We start from the raw sequence: 21,946 nt of genomic DNA, 5'->3' as shown, positions 1-21,946 counted from the left end.
AGTGATCCAGTAAGGAGCCCTATCCAGTATGGCTTACCTTCAAATACGGGCAGAAGTTTGGAAACAGAAGAATGAATGAAGTGTATGGTGTGCATAGACAGAAACAAAATTTAGGAGCACAGGACATGCAGTGTTTGCAGGACAGGCGTAAGAATCGATTTCTTGGGAGTGATATTGTCCTTAGGCCTGGGGCAATTTGAAGTTGCTCGTCAGTAATGTACTTTCAGAGAGTACAATAGTAAATACCTCTTCTCTTTTATTTTCCATTTAATTAAAAAATGAAATAAGCCTCATTTTTATTATTGCATTTGAGACAATTTCTTTTTCACCCTTGATTTTTGTTGTACTTAAATATTTGTCCTCCTTTTTATTAAATATAAGACATGGCTCAGAGTCTTTAGCACTTAGAGGCTTTAGAGGCTTTAGTACTTGCACACTCCCGTGCAAGTACTAAACATCATGCAGGGAGTGAAACAGCTTCTGCAAGATAAGGCCCCTTTACCTACCTGCTATCTCGAGTGCTAGGTAATAACCATACTCTCCTACATGAAGCCATGGAGGTGAGCCTGTACAGAATGTAAAGGCAGAAACCAGAGGAGCTGCCTCGTCTCGAAGGCTTCAGAATCAGCTCTAAGGTGTCAGAGTTTGCACTTTGCTTTGCAGGATAAGGTGGAATAATATCTCAAGGCCTCCTTTCTATGGCTTTTCATAGCATTACCTGAAGAGCTTGGGGCTTTAACATGTGAGCAAATGCATGAGGGAGGAGTTGGTGCAAACACGTGATAGATATGTCTGTAATGGAAATGAATACCTCCCCCCAGTGGTATGCAAATGCTTCTGAGCCAATTCCGGCTCATGTGTTAATCCTGAACTACCTTCCCATTGAGGTTCAGTGCTTGAAATTCTGTTGTGGACGAAGTCACTCGTGTTTGAAAACCCGTTTGAGATTTTCAGGTGGAATGGGCTCTGGTTGTAATACTGATTTCACTAGAGAGAAGTACTGCAGGGAACAAAAGTGCCTATTTTAATAGAAACTATTATTTTGGTATACTCTGCAGTGATTTTTCACTGTATAAAGTTATATGTCTGGAGGACTAATCAAAGAGTGTAGGTTTTCTACCATCACAAATGTATCTATGGTTTGTATGTGCATGAAGAAATACTTGTGTATTTAAGGGGCGGGGGGGGGGGAGCATGTTGAGGGAGAAACAACAAGAAGGAGCCAGCTCAGGATTCAGCTGTCCAGTTTGTTGTTCTAAGGTAGCTTTGAACTGCATTTCTTAGCCCCTGGCGTTTTAGATAGAATCTTCAAACACGAGATAAAAGGAAAGAAGAAAATTCTGAAGATGGATTTTTAAGTGTATTTTACTAATTAGTTATTTCTTCCCTCAGTGAGCAGTTCACCAAGTGTCGAATGGAGTTGCACACGTTCAGCGTGTGCTTTCACAAACAGAAATCAGAATGTTTCAAAGGGTTTGGGTTTCCGTCAGAAATAGTTTCTTCTGAACAGTTTCAAATCATGAGGTGTGTTCAGACAGGTTCTCCAGGTCAGCTTCTTCCTCAGACATAGTACTCAGGACTAGCAGAAAGTGTTCTTTTGGCTAATGCAGAATACTCTTTAAATCTACATAGAAAGAGGTTGGTCCTAGAAGGAGGGTTTACACGGAAGTATTTAAGTTCAAAAAGATTTCAGATGATCAGAATGTGGGGTGCTGAAGTTACAGAGAACAGAGATGGTAAAGCTGGCATTAAATCATTTCAGCTGTTAAAGCTGCATTATTTCTGCTTCTGCTCTACTTATTAACCAATAATAATGCTTTAACAGTAGAAATGTATGGAAGTGAGTACTTTGGTCCAGGACATTGGATTCCACCCAATAACTCTTGCACCAAATTAATAAATTATGATTTAGCTAGGATCATATTTTTCTAGGAGATAATCAGGTTTGATTTAAAAACTTCAAATGATTGAGAGTCGACTATATCCTAAGTATATTATGCTCATCATTAATTACTCTTGGCATTAAAAAAATCATTTTATTCTTACCTGAACTCATCCAGTTTCAGCTTCCAAACATTAGCTGTTCCTGTGCATTATCAGAAATCTTCTTCCCAGTCGGGTACTTCCACACTGTGATCCCATCATGTTATTACTTTCCCCAGCATAAGCTAACTTGTACTTGTGCCTCACAGTGAGGCAGGTTTCTCTGCTCTTGTATCTTCTGGTTTGCAAATCTTCCAGTTTGCCAAATGTCCTGTGTGATGGGGAGCAGCAGTGCAGGACAGAGGTTTTGATCTCTCTTCTGCCCTGGAGTGCTGTACACAGAAACCAAAAGCTGTCATTAATTTATGCTCACTTTATTTCACTTTGTGTTACTGTGTGTTACCTACTGACTTATATAAAGAGATCCTAGATGTTTTCTTCTGATTTGGTTTTATTTCAGAAGCATGCAGTTTATGTTAACTGCTTTAATGAGTTAAACAAAACCCAGCAAAGTAGCAGCACAGTTCAGTTGGCCTTGTCACCTATTTCTTTGTTGACCGCATCAGGTATAATGAGGCATATGTGTAAATCGCTTTGGTTTTTTTAGCTGTGTGTATTTTTCCATACCAAATGTCAGATAATGGGATTAAAACATTATTTTGAACTTTCTATTTAGTCTGCTAATTTTCAAATTTGCTAACAGTGTATCATTGGGTAAGTGGTGCTTCTGCAGGTGCCACAGATGCCAAACCCTGATAAAATCCACCCTATCTTGTTAGCGAACACACAAACAGTTGCTCCCCATCTGCTGCCTCTGTCTGAAAGGTTAGGAAGCCCTTCCTTCTTGATCACAAAGGACATAATTATTGTCTGTAGAGGAGTCAAGTACAAAGACAGTTCATCCAGTCTGACCGCTACTACACTGCAGGCCACCAAAGATTAACAGCTGCTTCTCCTTTGATTAGGTTAGGTAATAACAGTTACTTTAGTTAATAATTGGATGGATTCCCAGGCCATGTAATTCAGGTTTAGGCTGTCATTTTTTGCTGGCATGTAGCTGAGCTGTATTATTGGAACAGAGCCTGTAATCCTATTAGTCAGTTGTCACTCAAGCTGTAGGAGAGGAGAAAAGGGGAATTCAAATCCATTAAGGTGTTGTACCAGGTAGGTAAATAAGTCAGCCACGCTTCCCCAGTGTGCAAGGCGCTGTCTTGACTGTCATAATGAAAAAACATAATTTAAAAAAGATTGATTTTAAGTTTCTTAAAATGTTTAACTCATAATTAATCTGTAAAATGGTTAGATGGTTTGTTTAATTGATTGTTATTTCTGTTTCCCTTCCCACACATGCATTGGTGTGCACACACTCTCTGCTAAAGTTACTTGATTCATGCACCCTTCTGGTGAAATTATTTGCTGTGTGCTCTAAATGATGAGTTTATAATGGTCCAGAGATTGAAAATACATACTTCATATCACATCAGCTGTGTTGGCTTTCCTCCTGTACAAATAAGACCACTGTATTTCACAATGATAGACCTGAGAGGGATAAAGAAAACAAGACTTCATGTGCTGGCTTTAAGTGCTACATCAGCTGTTCTGAAGACTAAGCCTCTGTTATTGTTTTGCTAATGGTTAAGACACATTAGGTGGCATCCCCAAGGCTTTTGTGCCTTCTCCTCTCTCTGTTAAGAAGTGGCAGTAATAACCATTTTTGCCTACATGATCATTTGTCCCTGCTCTCCTGTGTGATCAGGTAACTTCAGCGCCTTGAAATCCTTCTGTACTTTGAAATCAAACAGTTTAAAAATACTGTTTGTAGTTGTGTGTTTCTGAAAATACGAATGAGGAACCCAAATTTTTACACAGTGTGAAAACCAGATGTTTATATATATATAGCCTTTTGTTTAAGAAATATGAATCCTGTTACACTGATTGTCTTTGCTGAATAACCTTCCCAATCTAAATATGCAGCCACTTAAAGACCAGTTTCTATGGTGAAATGATGAAATGGGTTTCATAAACATCTAGCTAAGTAATATGGGAGACTGAGTTAGAAGTCTGGAGGATTCTTTCAAGCAGCCAAAATGTGCCATTCTGGTTTATGCTCTTTTCAAATAGGGATGTAGTATTTACTCCCTGGAGAGTCTGTCATTTTTCATCCTCACGTAGTGCCTAATTTGCTCAGTGTTTTGGCTGTTACCAGAGTAGAAGTTGTGGTTCCCTGAACGGGTCTTTCATTCTGACAGAGATTCAAATAGGGACCTGTTTAAATAAGGATATTATTTAGGCTTTGAATAACTTACATGCCTCAGTCTACCTCTTTTGAATGTGTTTTGTATGATGTATCAGCTAATGTAAAGCTTTAGCACTACAGAACATTCAGTGAGTTTGTATTGTATTTTGAAGGATATAGCTTAATTTTGGAAAGGCAGATAAATTGGGTAAGATGGCCTGCTCCTATATGTTTATGCTTTAAGAAATACTTCTTTTGGTGAATATACAAATACATCAAACTTTGGAAATTGTCTCAAGTAGGAATTAATTCAGGCATACTTTAAACTAATTTGGTATTACTTGGCTGTTATACTTCAGAGATAGAATAATACTTATCAACATTGGGGAGGTTTAATACTGTTCATTAATCATAGAATCATAGACTGGTTTGGGTTGGAAAGGACCTTAACATTACCTAGTTCCAGCCCCCCTGCCATGGGCAGGGATGCCTCCCAGTAGACAATGTTGGCCAAGGCTGTGTCCAATCTGGCCTTGAACACTGCTAGGGATGGAGCACTCTTTATACACAGCTCATCAATATGAGGTTTTGTAGTGTGGATAGCTGAGGGATTGCATGGGCACATTTCCTTTTTACTCCCTTTCCTCAGGTACAGGTCACACAGTATTCACTTTGAGAACATCAGTAATGCAATATTCAAGTGACTCTTCTGGCCCTTTGTGGCTAGGGCACATTTTCCCTTCAGTTCCCATGACCTCTGCTGACCCAAGGCCAAACTCAAGGTGCTGTGCCTGAACCTGGGATTTCCGATAGCAAGATGCTTGCCTGGTGACCAAGGGCATTCACAAGCACCATGTACCAGCAGTTACTATGGTAATCAGCATTGCCTTTCAACAAAACAGGTTAAAAGCTATTAAGAGTTCTCCATCTTAAAAGAATTCTTGGAGATAAATATATTAAATATCATGCCAGGAGTAGTGTACTCATAATCCCTGTGTGGCAGTTTTATAGGCCTTTCTAAGCACAGTGAATAAATACTGTACTCATGCATCTTCCCCAATTTTGCTGCTGGTTTGTTCCTTCCTTTTACTGAAGATTTTTCCCCTCCCTCTTCTGTGCACGTAGTTAGGCATTTATTTCCCTGATGGCTATGCATCAAAATGCTGGTTAATTTTTATGAGTAGTCTAGAGAGGAGAATAATAGGACATAAAACTAAATCCTGTAAAACTGGGAGAAATTACAAACTTGCTTCTGCTTCATAGGAAAATGCAGTAGTAAAGGAAGTTCATTACAATTTAAATACATACTTTGCAACGTATACTTGTATTTTAGCAAAGTATTAGACGGGATTGAAACAGGCACTCTGAAAAGAGTCTGTAAAAGGAGCAGTACTCCAGATTCAGGTGGAATGAGAGCAGGCAGGAAATCAAGCAGCTTCATAAGGAAACATTACAGCTTCTTTCAGGGTGGCTCTGGTGACTGATCTGGGGGGGAAGTTCCTTTCTGGACACTTCATTATTGGGTATTAATGCAGAAAAGAGGAGTTCTGGAAAAAAATCACAGGTAGGAAGAGTTACCATGAAAAAAATAAAAGGATGGGTTTAGCATTAATGAGTTTCCAGACTTGAGAAACAGGCCAAGTAGGAAAATGTAGCAGTGTATGATTTCAAGAATGAGGTATTTACTGAAGGGAGAAACAAAACGAGTGCAATAAAATGGGATATAACTCAGAGTAATGGGATGAAATAGAGAAAGGGCATATTTGGTCTAAATGACAGGCAAGACTCCTTCGCCACAAGTGCTAATAGGTTGTGGCATAATCTCCCATGAGAAATAGGGAAAGTGAGAAGTGGGAAGTGCTTGGCACATTTAACATCGGAGTAGCACTAACAAATATGCTGTAGCAAATAAATCAGCAGCGTCACATAAATGTCTTTCCTGTTGGTGTGCTGCAGTGCCAGCATGCCAATCACACACAAATCCTCATGCACATTTGTCTGCACTGGTTATTATGTGTGTCTCTTGATTGCCAGGGAAAATGCAGCCGTGAAATAACAAAATCTGTCTTTCTACTTGTGAAGTTTAAAGCTGAAGTGAAAATCGATATGTTGGAAAGGCCCCGGGCTTGTGCTCTGCAGCCCTGGTGGAGCAGGGGAGGAGAGGAGAACGTTGGAGAACTGTGGCCTTGAGCCAAGGTGCTCCGCTAATACGATCTGATTTGTGGCAGGACTGTTCCTTTGCTGCTTGGCTGTCTTTTCCTTACGGGTCCATCAGGAGGTCGATGGAAAGCAGTGGGGGGGGTCAGTGCTTACTGCAGTTACCCCAGGCACACTGCAGTGTGAAACTTAAGTAGCATATAGATGTTTGCTTGAAAGAAATGTCATGGAGGGAAAGTTGCATGATTTAAAAGATATATACTGTTGTATTTATGTATTAATGTCTAATTCTCACAGGGAAAAATGTTTCCCTTTCAAATAAATCATATTTTGCTCAGTTTTGTTTCCAGTTGTTCAAAGAAAGATTTTACTGCCAGAGTCACTAGGAGTTTTTTCTGTTACACAACCTGCTGTAATATAATACATTCTTTACAGACTAATAATGATTGTATTTATAGAGCACTTCCCATTTTTTCCCATGTGCCAAGTGCCTGCAGCACTCGGGGGGGGGGGGGGGGGGGAAGGGAAGAAAGAAGTTATTTCTTATTAACTAGAGTATCTTCATCATTGACAAAATCAAGTTGATTAAATACAAACTGCCAATAAAATTAGACAAGATGAGCAACTTAGAAGTAGAAAAGAAAAAGCTCTTACTTGCTTGATTTTAGACTGTAGGAGATAAAACCTGTTTTGCAGGGAAGGAAAGCATGAGTAAGTTCTAAACTACGGGACCTGCTCCAGCCAAAACTCAGTAATTTGCAAACTGTAAATTCAAGGCTGGTATTTAAGTGTAAAATTCTGCTAAGTGGAAGTTCAGAGAGGGCACCTAAAATGAAGAAAGACTAATTTAGAAAGCTGGAACCCATGCAAAACTAGTTGGTACTGAATCTTTCCATTTATAACCAACAGCACAGCATAACAAAAGCAAAACAAACGAGATGTGTCATACCTCAAAGCTAAAAATATTCATTCATTCTGCTACATTTTTAATAAGCTGCAAGCAGTGGATTAGACAAAGGACCTGGGAGGGCAGTAAGTTGGGAGTTGCCAAAGAGAGAAACTACAGCAGTCATCAATGTGCTGTCTTCAGACTTTACCTCTGTAGTTTTCCTTAACTGAAGCACTACAAAAATCTCATCTAGATTTTTAACCTGATTCTTAAACTGAGCAATTACGTTAAGAGGACAGAACAGCTGACCAGCTTCTGTCCTCACCAGCATCTGTCAGGCCACATTTCTGCCTTCCCAAGATTAAGGATAAAACAAGGTATCTATGATCTGACCGGTGACACTCTCAGGCTCTCTTGACTTGCGAGGCCCACGTTCTTGTGCAGTGTGTTAACCAGGTGTCATCAACCAGTGGAGGGTACTGATGTTTTAAAGGTATCTGCCCAATATTCTGTGCACATAGGGAACAAATCAGGGAACAAGCCTGCAGGCTGTCTCCTTTTAGAAGAGTTTGCTAAAAAGAGGAAGTACCCAGCTAGAGATTGTCTATATTCTTTAAATGATACCCAAAGCTATAAAGTATAGCTACAAAGATAACAGCAACAGATCAAGATTAACTTTATTAAAATCTCTGTAAAGGTATGTCATTACAGAAAATACGGTATTCAGCTGTCTCAGCTGTAGAGTACTGGATATGGTGCATAATCTTTGAATAAAATAGCAGCTGAGAATTTCAGCTCCTACTCTAAACAATGCTCTTCCCTGTGCGAAATGCTCCTTTTCATGGGTGTTCAACGTGATAAATCCAGGTATTGAGAAATTTCCACATTGATGAAATTAAGGACAACTGTCTGCGTGGTGTATCTTCCATGCAGGAATTTAACTGATGTTGGTTCTTTTCTGTGTGTGTGTTTCTCTAGAACACAGCAGACCAAATAGCATTTAGAGCTGCGGGAGGACTGACTGCCCTTGAAAATGTTCTTCAAGCAGTGACTTCTGCTACCAATTTGAATGCAGTTTCACGGATTCCTTTTAAGTAAGTATGATGGGTCCTTCATTTGCCACACAGAATCACCTGAATATGTGTTTCACATCTGCTGCTTCACTGCTTCTCCTCATAATCCAGTGTTAAACTTCAAAGAAGAAAGTCATGCCATATTCTATGCTTCCATGGAAGGTGAAAGACGTTTCCACTCAGCTTTTCTAACTTGGTGGTTTCATTTCTATCTATGATATGTTTGAGGAGGGACATCCCTCATTGTACAAAATGAGAAAAGAGGCAAAACTGTATTAAACATGAGAGGTACGTATCTTTTGAAGTTAGTCTCTAAAGAGGTCCAGTGGGAAGTAGGGGAATTTTTTGAAGGGTTGTAATTCACTGGAGTCTGAATGCTTTTAAAGTGAAGCAGTTGTAAGATGCTCCTACCTGAAAGGGCTTCTACAAACAGGTAAGTCAAAATTCTTGTGGATTACAGGAATTCCTCTTCATAGCACATCAGAATAGAAGGATTTAAATGTCTAATCCCTAAAAAAAAGGTGGTGACTAAAGTGAATGCCTGTAAAAACTGATAACTCAAAAGCATGCTTTTTTTCCCTAATCTCTAAATGAAATTTTTATCCATTCAAAACATGTATGTGCTCTCTGAGCAGAGCTAGGCATGGTTTTAGTACAAGAGGAACCAAGCCCAGGATATCTTGTGTGCCATTGTCATCATTTTTGTGTAGGTATATTTTAATATTGTAATAATTGGAATTTAAGCTCTACATTGTGGGGGTTTATATTACAACTGTCCAGTAATATGTTATGGGGCAGATGCGAAGTGCTAGAAAAGAGCATCAATGCATACAAAAGCATTGCTTTTAGTATCTTAACTTTGCTCTTCAAAGAGAATGAAACTACTTTCCTGCTGAGTCATGCAGAATGCACTTCTTCAGATGCAGCCTGTTCCACTGGTGAGCAGTCCTGAGTGGGTCCTGCAGGGAGCAGCTCAGCAGCAGCCTTTGGCCTCCTTAATTTGCAGAGACTCTGATTTTGAGTTACCCTCATCAACGTGGTATCAACTTTGCAAGGGAAAGGGCTGCACTAAAACTTATGGCCACAGAAACTTTAACTTAAATTTAGCTTTACATTCTTAAGAGTCTGCATCTTTTATAGACAGACATAGTCAGATTTTGTTCTTTCATTTTAGGAATAGACTCACTTTGGCAGTATTCATTGAGGAGGTTTGGGAATACTGCATTTATGTCGCTGAAAACATTGTGTTTGAAGCTTGTTAGGTGGCATGAAGGTGTATTAGTTCTCAGAGGAACTCGTATGCTGGTAAATAAAGCCCCATGTCAGCTACATTTGTGTAACAGAAAAAACGTGAGGAGATTTATCAAAGGTGCTTCTCTGTACAACACTTACTGACTATCCAGTACCTATTTCAGACTAGTATAACTGGTTTCTCAGATTCCTGAGCCTATTCATGACTTGAATTATAAAAAGAATTTTTAAACCCTTGAAAAATTCTTTAGACCTTGTTTTAGGAATGCAAGTTTTCAACTCTATTTCCAAAAGAAATTTCAAGGCAGGAAAGAGATTAATACAAACTATCCTGACAGTTTTGTATGGTAAAAAATCTTGTGAAGAATTTAGCTCTATTCCTGAAATAGAGCGTTCATTCAACATTACAGCAGGTTGTAGTCTGCAGTTTGTAGGCATCTGAAAGTATTGGAGTTTGGAAAGGTTTGCATCAGGAATTTAACACAGGATTTTGCTTTCTAAAGCTAACTGCTCTTGCAGGTTTTTGTGTAAGACTCTTAACTGCTTGAGTGTAACTCAGAGTCTGCTGGAAGTGTCACAGTGAACCTGGTGTTGCTGCAAATGATGCAAACCCTTCTCTATTGTAATCTTTCTAATAGAGAACAGCAGAGTCTGCAACTCAGCTGTGGAGAGCAAGCTGCAGTTCCAGAGGGTGGGACTTTGTATGAGCAGTTTGAAACAGGCAGGAACGTGGCTAGTTTAGAGGAAGAGTGTTAATGTGTATTAGTATGGTCTCACTGAAAGTATTTAAGAAGGTCTTCAAATGTGTTGCTTTAAATACAGAATGTTTGAGAGAGTTTCAAAACCAAAGGATAATCATAGAATGTATTTTGTTCTTTAAATGAGGAGGAAATGTAGCACATTTCTCAATTTAATTTTGGAAACTCATTTGAAATTGTTTTTCTGTCTTTTGTGCAAATAAAATTTGTATCCTGACTTCATAAACTTTTAATATAGAGAAATAGCAGTTTTCTCTGTTTAAAGATAGAGCAAAGCCTTGGGGAAAGAAGTTGAATTAAGTCTTCCTCTTAATTGCCCTTGCTTTGCTGAAGGACACTGCTGTACTTAAGATTGTTTGTGTGCTCTTGCAGTGTATGAGTTTGTACTCATCTTATGTTGGGAATTTATCCCTTGTTTTGTGATGAGGATAAGCTATTTACAAGTAGGTGAGGAGATTACATAGGCTATTACCTCCATCTCTCTTTCTCCAAAATCCTGGCAGTATGGTGCAGCTCAGAACTTTAATCCCATGTCTACAAGATAAAGCTTTATTATCAGAAGATTTAACAATATGCCTGTTGTTTTGGACTACCCTCCAGATTGGTAGCTAGACCAGCAGGACAGTAAATGCTGTGAAAAAGATGTGACATTTATGAGTCAGATGATGCATTTGGTGTTGGGGCAGTTTTTCTCTCCTTCAAATAAATCACTGAGAAAGGAAAAGAGAAAGCAGGGGATTATACTGAGTTTTATTATTGATGTTAACATACAAATTAGTGCCCAGCCATGTTATTTCTTAAGGTAGCACTTGTAATTTCCCTGAACTTGTTCAGTTCTCCACAAAATAAGACATAACTCAGCAGAATCTCAAGAGCTTTCAGAGTCTTACGGTATTTTTCTTATGCTTCTGCAGAAAACCAAGTAAGAGCTGCAGAGCAAAACAATGACTTAAAATCTAGACCAGAAAATGAGTCTCAACCCCTACATTGCTTTGCATATTTGCTGTGGGCAGCTCATTCAGCCCTTTTGTGCCATAACATGTTACTGGCCTTGAGAATTGTAACAAATCTGCTAACAAATGAGGTTTGTAGGGCTTGTTTAATTAACGTTTGTGAAATACTTTGAGTTCCTTGGGTTACCAGCATTTTTAAATAGAAATTAGTAGGAATTGTGTAGGGAACAAAGGAGGACTTTTGTTACAAGTTAAGACATGATTAAAGTTGGGTTTATTATAATGTATCTTTTCTACTCATACAATTTCTTGCATCATTTACTTAAAGCAAGTATTAATGGGGTAAAAAAGCTTGAACCATAATTGCACACATAAAAAGCAGAAAATAGTGCTCAGGTAATATTATGGATGGGATTGATACAAATTACTTCTTTCAGTAAAAACTGTTCTGAGCTGGGAACTGATTTTATAGCTTGTTCTTTATAATTTTTACATGGTTTTACAAGCATACATTTGTTAAGATGTGCTATTACAATTCATTCAGTTCTACAGCTGGTGTGGCCAGCAGCTTAAGGGAGGAGATTCTCCCCCTCTATTGCTCTCTGGGCAGATGCCTCCCTGCAGCCCCAATCCAGCTCTGGGGCAGCAGCACAAGAGGGACCTGGAGCTGTTGGAGCGAGGCCAGAGGAGGCCACGGAGATGCTGCAAGGGCTGGAGCAGCTCTGCTCTGGAGCCAGGCTGAGAGAGCTGGGCTGGGGCAGCCTGGAGAAGAGAAGGCTCCTGAAGGGGAGACCTTAGAGCAGCTCCAGTACCTAAAGGGGCTGCAGGAAACCTGGAGAGGGGCTGGGGACAAGGGCCTGTAGGGACAGGCCAAGGGGAATGGCTTGAACCTGCCCGAGGGGAGCCTGAGCTGAGCTCTTAGGCAGAAGCTCTTCCCTGTGAGGGTGCTGAGGCGCTGGCTGAGGGTGCCCAGAGAAGCTGTGGCTGCCCCATCCCTGGCAGTGCTCAAGGCCAGGTTGGACACAGGGGCTTGGAGCAAGCTGCTCCACTGGGAGGGGTCCCTGCCTGGGGCAGGGGTTGGAACTGGATGAGCTTTAAGGTCCCTTGAACACAAACCAGTCTGGGATTCTGTGATTCTATAGGATCGTTCACAAATTTTTTACATGAAGTGCAAAACAGTCTTTCTTCATTTCTCGTAAGGTTATTACTCCCTCTAGAGAAACGTTCATTGGAAACTAACAGTTGCTACAAGGGCATAAAGATACTCTAAGAGAATGAATAGGGTGCAAGTTCAGCATCTGACACCTGCAGCATCTGTTTCCATATATATGTGTACATATATATATATATATATATACACACACACACACTCTTGCTGCCTGTCTCAGAGCTGGATTTCAGGCTCTTGGAGCTTAAGAATAAAGCAGCATTGCTTTCCTGTGCATTACAGGAACAAGTTTTATTGTTGAAAGAAGCTCTGTGAAATGTTATGAAACATTTGAACTGAGAACCAGATCTCGCAAGGAAACAATTGATAGGCCAGGAACTGTGCAGTCAGTGATGCCTTGATTTTTATAAAGCAAAAGTTGTAAGCTCTCCCCTACATACCCTCGTGCACTGGGGTGCGTTAGTTTTGGGTGTTTGGATACTATTCTTGCCCTGGTATTTTGAGTAAAAAGTACAGTTGGTTGGCTTGTTTCTGTCAGGCAGATTGAGGGAAGTGAAGATGTGCTAGCATAGTAGAAAATCACATATATATAAACTGTTGAGATCTAGCTTGAAAGCGTTGACTAGAATGAATCCTCTTCCTGTTTCTTTGGACTCATCTAAAATAAATATAACAAACAGATGCATGTTTCTGTCTAGTTTAAAGACAGATTTATTTTTTGGATCAAAGTTTGTGTACCATAATGAGTGCTTTTATAATTGGATTTACTCTAGAGGAAAGCCTTACATCAGAGGGCAGACTTACTGTGTGCTTTGAGTATACATGCTGTCTAACATAGCTCTAAAGCTGATTTGTGGGTGTGATACGAAGTTTAGAGCAACACCAGTAATCAATAAACAGCTGCTTTACGTGATGCTCATACTTTACCAGTTCAGCTGATTTGGATATCTCTTGAGATAAAACTTTTGGTATTAAGAGCTTCCAACAGGGAAAGAAATGGTAAGAAAGGTCTTGAGTTCTTCATTGCAGAGAGTTTAAGTGGTGGTTAAATAAAGTTCTGGCTTGACATTAGCAGCACTGTGCTTGTCTCAGAGGCCTTGTGCAGAAATGGTGACAGTTGACAGCTGTTGTTCCCTTAATAAGATTAAAGCAAAGAAATTAGTTGTGCTGTCTTTAATCTGCCATTTAACACTGTGAACCACCTGGGGACGACTTCTGTGCTGACACTTCCAATTCTGAATTAAACAAACCCTGTGGAACTGAATCATAGTTCTCAGCGTGCCGTGATTAGAATGTATTCAGACAAACCGTAGTTGGCAAGCTCATGTTATCAATTAAAAGAACCCTTTTTCTTGTTGTGAAAATTTAATTTGACATCCATTTGCTTACACCACCTTTTCAAATGCATTATTTGAGTCTCTGAAAATGCAAGGACTTTTTCTGACAAGAGATTCAGTTGGGAAATACAAAAGCATGATGCATTATTACAGTGGAATTTGTTCTATATATAAAGTGGGAAGGTTTTGTGTTTTCAAATGTAAAATGAATATTCCTCTTAGGAATGAGGAATCCCATATATCAAAAGCCATTATTGCAGTGAATTAACTGAATCACCGCAGAAACTTTGAACTGCTGTCAAAATTACAGGTTAACCTCCCAAGTTCATATTTGACACACTGGTAAATTAGTGTTGATATTTAAATAGAATTAGTCTTTTATCTTAGAATAGCCAATAAAATGATAGATGCTGATTTAAATCATCTACTTCTCACCTGCAAATAGAAACTACCAATACAGTTCCATCTGTCGCTGTAAACACACCTACACAGAGGAATAATCTTCTATGAGAAGTAAAAGTAGGTGCCTAATGAACATAATTTTCAGCATTACTGATGAAGATGAAATAAATACCTTTAGAAAGCCAGGACAGGAAAAGAGAATCCTGCTGCAAGGCAGGTTTTTTAAACATGCCAGTGAAGCATGCTCCTGAATTTTGTGTAGATGTTATCCATGTAGGGTAAAAATTAGATGGAAGAGGGGAAAATGAACCTGCCTTTGATCAATAAATAATGATTTCATATTGTTTTCATATCATGTGAAGTGCGGATAGAAACTGATTTAAGTAGGCAGTAAAATTAATTACCCATGCAGTAAAATTTATGTAACTGGTAATACGGTGATACTCAGAATATTAACAAAGAAAAGGTATAAATGTTCTGTGTGTTTTTACAGAGCAAACCAAGCAAGGTAAGGCTTCTTTTTTAAATTCAACATTATTTCTCCAGCTGAAGAAAAGACAATCCAGGAAGACAAATGAAGAAAAAGCTACTCTAACTTCTGTGGCCTTTGAGCATTTCCAGCTTCTCTATGTTTAAGCATACAGTTTTGTTTCAACTTTGGTGAGCCATGCTAAGCACTGAGAGGCCATAGCAACAGCACAGCAAGCAGCACCACAGCCTGCCCTGTTGTGTAAATAACTGTTGTGGCAAAAAATATTCTAGGAGAAGACTAAAGCGTAAAAGTCAACTGTCTCTTTATGGTCTGTTGAATTAGTCTGCTTGTTATGTTGAATACCAGCTTTGAGGATTTCTGTTTGATAACGTGTCATTTATTGCAGTTCCACTTTTGTGTGGCCTTTTAACAGTGCTCACAATTTATTTTCTTCTGTGGAGCTCATTTGAACTTAGTCATGTTTTTTTAGATGTTAAAAAACCCAATGAAGTAAAAGTTCTTTTCCTTTTGGTTTGCTTCAGACAAACAACTTGAATTTCTAACCATCTTTATTATTGTATGTATTTACTATACATTTTGTGTTGTGTGTCTGTGTGCAGATTTGCATGGTAACAGTGCTAGCTTTATCAGTGAGCAAAGTTCAAGAAATGAACTTTGTGTTTATTCTGAAATAGTATTATTCATGGTCAGATTAATCTTCTCCTTGAGTATATTCTATAGGACTGGTCCCAGCTTCCCTGCAAATCCTGTTTGGAGAAGAACACTTTAATTGGAGCAGATGGAAATTACTGCACATGATGCAAAAAATAATTGGGCATGTTTTGTACATCTGGAGCTCTCTGTGGCTCATTGTGCTTATGATTTTCTGTTCTTACCGTTGCAAACCTGTTCCCTTTCTAGCCAGCCATAGGTGTAGGTCAGCTGATGCTATTGCAGTTATACACCAACAAGTCTGTACAGTTGTGGGTCTCAGCATGCCAGGAGGATTTTTTGGACAGGAATTTCACCTGCTCAGTTTTGCTTGCTCAGTACAAATTACTTGATCCTCTCCACTCCTTACATTAGTTCACAGGCGCTACCCAATAGCCTCTCTCTAAAGCTGGTTCCCCTGTGCTGTGAATTACTGCACACAGTTTGGTTTGGTTTTTTTCTTGAGGTTTTGCTAGGGAACGGGCCTTACAGCCAAATTACATGTGATAGAACTGTAAGACACAGGAAAACAATATTTTGTATCTAAATTATGAAAGTATCTGATATTTTGTGTAAGTTTTTCTTACAAATTCTTAATACAGGAGAGTCTAACAGCCACACACTGCATGACTTCTGATGAGTATGGCTTTACTGCTTTGCAGTTACCAGTGATTTTAGATTTCATGTAAATGTTGAGTTCTGTCCGGAATGCCAAGTTGAGGAAAATGAACGGGAATTTCTGAAGGATTGGTTTGTGATGCGCTTCCATTTATTTGCTCTAAATGTACCATAGAAAAAAGTAAAATTCTTAGTTCTCTTTTTCTTCTGATTTTTCAGGTCCCTCAGCAGTGCAGTGAATGTTTACAGCCTCACCTGCAGTAACTGTGCAGAAAACTGCACTTACGTTCTGTTTAGCAATAAGATCACTTTTCTGATGGACCTGTTGATACACCAGTTTACGGTATGTAGAATAGCTATTTTAATTTAGATGGTTTTGTATGGTTCGCAAACATACTAATTAGAGTGTAAAAACACCAGCAGGTATGTGAGAATAAAGGCTCAGAACAGGAATCCTGTTGTATTTGGTATCTCTCTGTATCTGCTGTACTTCTATCCAAATGGATGTACTTGCTTCTGCTAATAAATTCTGCAAAAGCACATGTACCAGGAACTCCAGCCAGCAGACAGTGTTCTATCTTTAATGTTTGCTGAGATTTTCTTCATTAATTCACCCTATAGTAATATTTAAAGTGTAGGATATTAGGAGTTGTCCCTGCGTGTTTGATTCTTGCATGTTTCAATACTGGGGATGCAAGGCAGGTCAGTATGTTGCTGTAGTTTGATTTGCTGAAGTGCTTAAATAGCAGGACTCTTTAATGTGAAAGTTTTAATTTTCCGATGTTTCATTTAATTTGAAATGTCATTAAATATTTTATTTGAAAACTCATTTTTAATTCATAGTGACCTGCTTATCATAAGATATTTAGTCTTGGTTTTCTACTTATAAATTGTGTCTATGTATTTTCATGAGCCAAGCAGTTTGTTAATTGAAAAGTTATGTACATACTTTAAATAATTTAAATGACTGTTAGAATCAACAAGCCATAGGACTGTAGATGAACACTTTCAAAAGATAGTCCAAAGGACCCTGACACAAAGAAAACCCGAATGCAACCTGTGCCTTCTCCTCTAAGTAGCTGCCAGCTCATTGTTCTTTGCCAGATCTTTCCAAGAGGATTTCAGGTATTAGATTTCAAATATGCTTAGTGAAAGGTGTGTGCATTGTGCTGGGCTAGTCACTGCTGGGTACCCACTGTGAGCCAGAGCACAGGCTCCGTGGGTAATTACACAGGAGATGAAATCCTTCAGCACTTCCCAAGTGATGAGATTCATTCTGATGCCAGACACCTCTTTTCTCAGTGTAGCACTGTGCAAACGCCCTGTGCTTTTCCTGAAGAAACACAGAGGGTATTTCTTGGGAAACGCTGGCCACCTACAGATCAGAGATACTGCATAAGAAAGATTTACTACACTTAGAGCTGTTTCCAGTTTGTTGCCAAATGCTAACCCCTAAACTGCAGCAAAACTGTAATTAAAGCTTAATGTTTCCCGTGATTCACAGTGGACTTTTCTTTCCTATGCATAAAGTCTCTTATGTTCTCTTCAGGCAGAATTGGCCCTTAAACTAGGGTATCTTCATAGTTCCATAAAGCACATATTTAGTACAAAAAGGTAAATACAGTGCTGCTTTTCTAACCCTGATTTTTCTCTCTTGAAAATGTAATAAATCAGATCAAGTTTGAATTTTTCTTATTTACAAAAAGAAATGGACAGATGGAGAGCACTTTTTTTGATTGGCTCAAGCTCTGAATACCCACATACTAGAAGAAGCCCCTCCAAAGAATTTAGCCGCTTCCAGTATTCCTAGTTTGGGGAGCTGTATGATGCTGCCTTTGCCTCCGGTGTGATTATTTCCACTTCGCTGTTGGAAAATAAACCCCAAGTAATACCAGGAGTAGTGAATGAGAACGTATATTTGCAAGGTTTTACCAAACTGTCAAACAAGTATGCCAGTATTTGCTGGATGCTGAATACAGACACAGAAGGAATCCAGTTTTGAGCAACCTTTAAATATATTCTTGAATATAGCCAGTGTGAACCTTACTTCCAACCAAGTTAATGTGGCTTTAGTTTTGTTTTTATTCATCAGTTGAATGCAGTGTCAGCTTTATTTTTGCTAAAACTCGGAGCTGTACATTTTAAAAATTAAAATTCAAAACTGTCATTCCTCAGTGGTGACCAAAATTTCATTTTTCTTTACATGGATGTAACATTTTTCTCCTCAAAACATAGCTTAAAGAATTACATAAAAACAAGCATAGTTTTTTCTCTAATGAAAGTTTGGTACCAAATCTCCTTAGCTCAGGTAATGCCCAAATCAGTGTCTGTTGGAGGTCAGTAGTAGTGTGTTCCCTGATTTCGGTGGTTAATGGATTGAGCCTTCCCACCTACGTCCATAGGATGTCATCTGCTTGAGCTGTAACCTCATTCACCTACAGACAGCTATCTTTGCTCTTCTTTGTCTGCTGTACCTGGAGGATAATTGCAAAATAATGAGAACTTCTCTAATTGTGTATTTTGGAAGGTTTCACGCTGAGAGAAACAAGGAGCTGTAAGCATGTAAAGATAGGGCTTTAAGTTTTGTCTTTTTAGTCAAGTGACAGCTGTCATGTGCTTTTCCATGAAAGTATCTCAAAAAGCCACATGCATAAACCATACATGCCTGTGCCTGCAGTTGTAAATAAGTCTGTTTGGTAAACAGTTGAGGTTTTTGGTTTGGTGGGGGTTTTTTTGCTCTCTTTTTATGATTTCACAATAAGAAAAGCATGGCAGTTTGTTTTCTAGCTACTATGTTCTCAGGTGAACTAAAGGGAAATTTCAGAAAGCTTTCAAGACCATCTTGTCCAGTAAATCTCTGAGCAGATTTTGGTCATTCAGTCAGATCTTTCCCATCACAACAGACCTGCTGTTATCAGTTAAACCATAATGCAGATCAGTACTCCTTAAGAATTAGAAATTGAGACATTTTTGTTGTTACATTTCTGTGTTCATATAACTATGCAAAATCACATGAAGTCCTCTTACTTCATTTTGGAATTGGATGCTACATAGAACTGCAAATGCCTTTTGTAAAGGCAATCTTTAAATTCATAATATCTGAAAATTCTAAATGAAACTTCATTAGTGAACGTAGAAACATGTGAAATGAGCATTGCAGTCTAAGGAGAGATCAAACAAATGCAGAGTTCAAAAGTGAGTTCCTGTTACTTTTTTCTTCTCCAAAATACAGTGCTTAAATCTACAGACTGTATTGTAGGTAGGTGGCCTATGAAATTTTACTCATGAAGTACAATCCCTTTGGCTGGGTTTAAGTTAATCTGGCTATCTCGTCCCAGTGAAGTAATTTTTCTCCTCCATTTCTTCACTGGTATGTGCTGCCATTTAATTTGGGTGCTTCAAACCAACAGTCTCCATCCTATCACAGTTGCTAGTTTCTTAACCATTTGTGGTCAGTTCTTTAATCCTCTGTATGCAGCAAGTAAGGTGGCTTCGTGTTTGCACTGATTATGACAAAAACTGTAAAATCAAAGGCACGTGTGTGCTGCTTGATTGTCCTGATCCCTTTCAAATGGCGTGCTGTCTCCACAGTATTCTGCTGGTGTGGCACTGATAGTCCTTCTACCCCTTAATAACATGACCATGTGGATAGTTTCTACCTCCCAGATCACTCAAGAGATCTGAAAAACCTGCTCTCTCTCCCATTTTGAGTCTAGTTGGAGACCTGAGGACCAGCACTTAGAATATCAAAGTTGACAAAAAGGTACCTCAGAGTCAGCTCTGTGGATTGATTATTTCTAATGAAGTTAAGTCAGTGTTGGCAATGTAGAAAAGTCCAGAAACGTCATGGATTTTTATTTATTTTTAATAATGTAAATTTTAAAAGACCAAAAGCTTACATTTTGTTTATTCCCGTCAGTAGGAAGCCAGTGTGTTAATCTGTAGGAAGTCTTGAAAACAGGGCTGCGGTAGGAGAAATGACACGTTCAAATATTTAGGGGCAGGAGATTTAAAAGGTGAAACCTTCATCTGCTCCATCTTAAGCCCATAGACTTCCTGGGCCATTTCTATTCCTTTAGTTCACTCATTGCTACATAGAAAGTCTAACTTATACAGATAGTATTTTGAAAGTATACATTTTCCAGAGTGTTTTTGAGGCAAGCCCAATAAGCGCAATAAACACAAAATCATTGCTGTTAATGGGAGAAGAATGGACCATAAGTGACCAAATGAACAGGAATTGGGCCCTTCCAAAGGTTTGAAGACTTTGCATTTAGGTTTAGCAGCTCTATATTTAAAATACCTCATGGCAGTGAAGGATTATGCTTTTTTATGAGACAAAAACATAAATGAGTTTTCAGTGACAGAGCTTTACATTGCTAACTGGAAACTGGTGTGGGGTTTTTTGTTGGCATGGAAAAAAATGCGCTGTGATATGTGGAGGTACTTTCGAGTCAGAATGGAATAACATTTTCAGCTCTATTAAATGTGTGCCTAAGTGCTTTACTGGATTGGGGCCATATTGTTCAGCATCTTACAGGATTAAGTCCTAGATGGTGGGCAGAGCAGAAGAGCTCATGGCAGCTCCATACAAGCAAGGGAATCCTGACACAAGGGGAATTCTCTGCTGGATGGCTTAGCAGTTGTATAGAGACAGTACCAGGGAAGCTGGTCAGAGCATTCTGGTTCAAGAACCCATTTAAAGAAAGAAGGAGTCTTGATTAGGCCGAGTACAGGCTCTCATCATAAATGCTCAAATAGCATTAGATGTTGGACGTGTGAAATAATTGAACGGTAGTTAATGTTTTTCCTGACTTTCCTTTGTGATTTAATAATGTTTTATACCAGTTACTTGACAACTCAGTGTAAGTGTGTAATCATAGCTGTAGATTTGAGTCAGTTAAACTGTTAAATCTTAGAAATAGCAAAGCCCATGGTCAACAAACTCGATTTTTCTGAGTATCATTAACTCCTTGTGTAATCAACACAGAGAAATCGGGGCTTGAAAGCTTCCATAATTGCACTATTAAATCTTAAGATTTCCTACCCCCTTGCCTGATATAATAATCAACAAGCAAAGTAAAACATTGCTTTTGCAAGCACTCCAATTAATTTTGAACATAAATCTCAACACACTTTCAGACTAACCCATTAATTACTTCTTCAGTAAAGGAGCTGATCTTTTGTCACTCATTTAAATGGAAAATACTAAAGAAAGGAATTATTAGAAGTTGTATATAACATATTTATTACATATTATTCTATATAACTTTTATATAGAATATATTCTTATAAAGTTCAAATTTACCCATTTTCTGTATTCCCTTCTACCTCCTCTTTGACATGCAGAATATAAACCCCACATGTGTTCTCATTTTATATTAATACACACAGGCACACTTTGCCCCAGGATCAAATGGAAAGAATCAGCCCCACAATAAACGATAGTGCTAACAGCACCACATCTATTTATTTTACAGATTAGGAGCAGTCTTACATTCTATATTAAAGCATGAACTTGTGTAGCTAAGGGCTGTATACACAGAAAATACAGTTTTTCTGTGTACATTCAAAAATAGACTTATCTGTTTATAGCACTGTTCATTACAGCAAATGGAAGGCTCGACTGCAAAATTAGGTTAAATCTTTTAAGAAATAAGTTACATATGATTTTTGTGTCTTGGATGAAATAGCAGTGAGGAGCATTTGTTAGCAGTTTTTAAAACCTAGAGTTCCTGGTACACAGTCACCGCATTTCAATTGATTTATACATTGCAAAGCCTAAATCTTTCTGTTTCAGCAGGCAATCGGGATCATTAGGCATGAATTATTTTAGTCAACAGAAGTTACTGGAGCAACATAATATTATTTTTTCCTATTGAACTTGAATAAGCAGCTAAAGGCTTCTCAGTTGCTCACTTGGCTAGTCACCAGCAAC

General features: G+C 38.7%; 1 protein-coding gene across 1 annotated transcript in view; it reads left to right on the top strand.

Moving 5' to 3' along the window:
* Positions 1–21,946, top strand: part of SCAPER (S-phase cyclin A associated protein in the ER) — a 147,067-nt gene that overhangs the window by 86,250 nt on the left and 38,871 nt on the right. Inside the window, exons 24-25 of the mRNA XM_061347689.1 lie at positions 8,244–8,359; positions 16,228–16,351. Coding sequence (XP_061203673.1) covers positions 8,244–8,359; positions 16,228–16,351 — 240 coding nt within the window. The remainder of the gene's footprint in view (positions 1–8,243; positions 8,360–16,227; positions 16,352–21,946) is intronic.

This window comes from Neopsephotus bourkii, unplaced genomic scaffold (assembly GCF_033783945.1).
Source record: "Neopsephotus bourkii isolate Nb327-2 ecotype Australia unplaced genomic scaffold, CSIRO-AGI_Nbou_v1 NB_318, whole genome shotgun sequence".
Taxonomy (NCBI): Eukaryota; Metazoa; Chordata; class Aves; order Psittaciformes; family Psittacidae; genus Neopsephotus; species Neopsephotus bourkii.
This window is presented reverse-complemented; position numbering and strand designations above follow the sequence as displayed.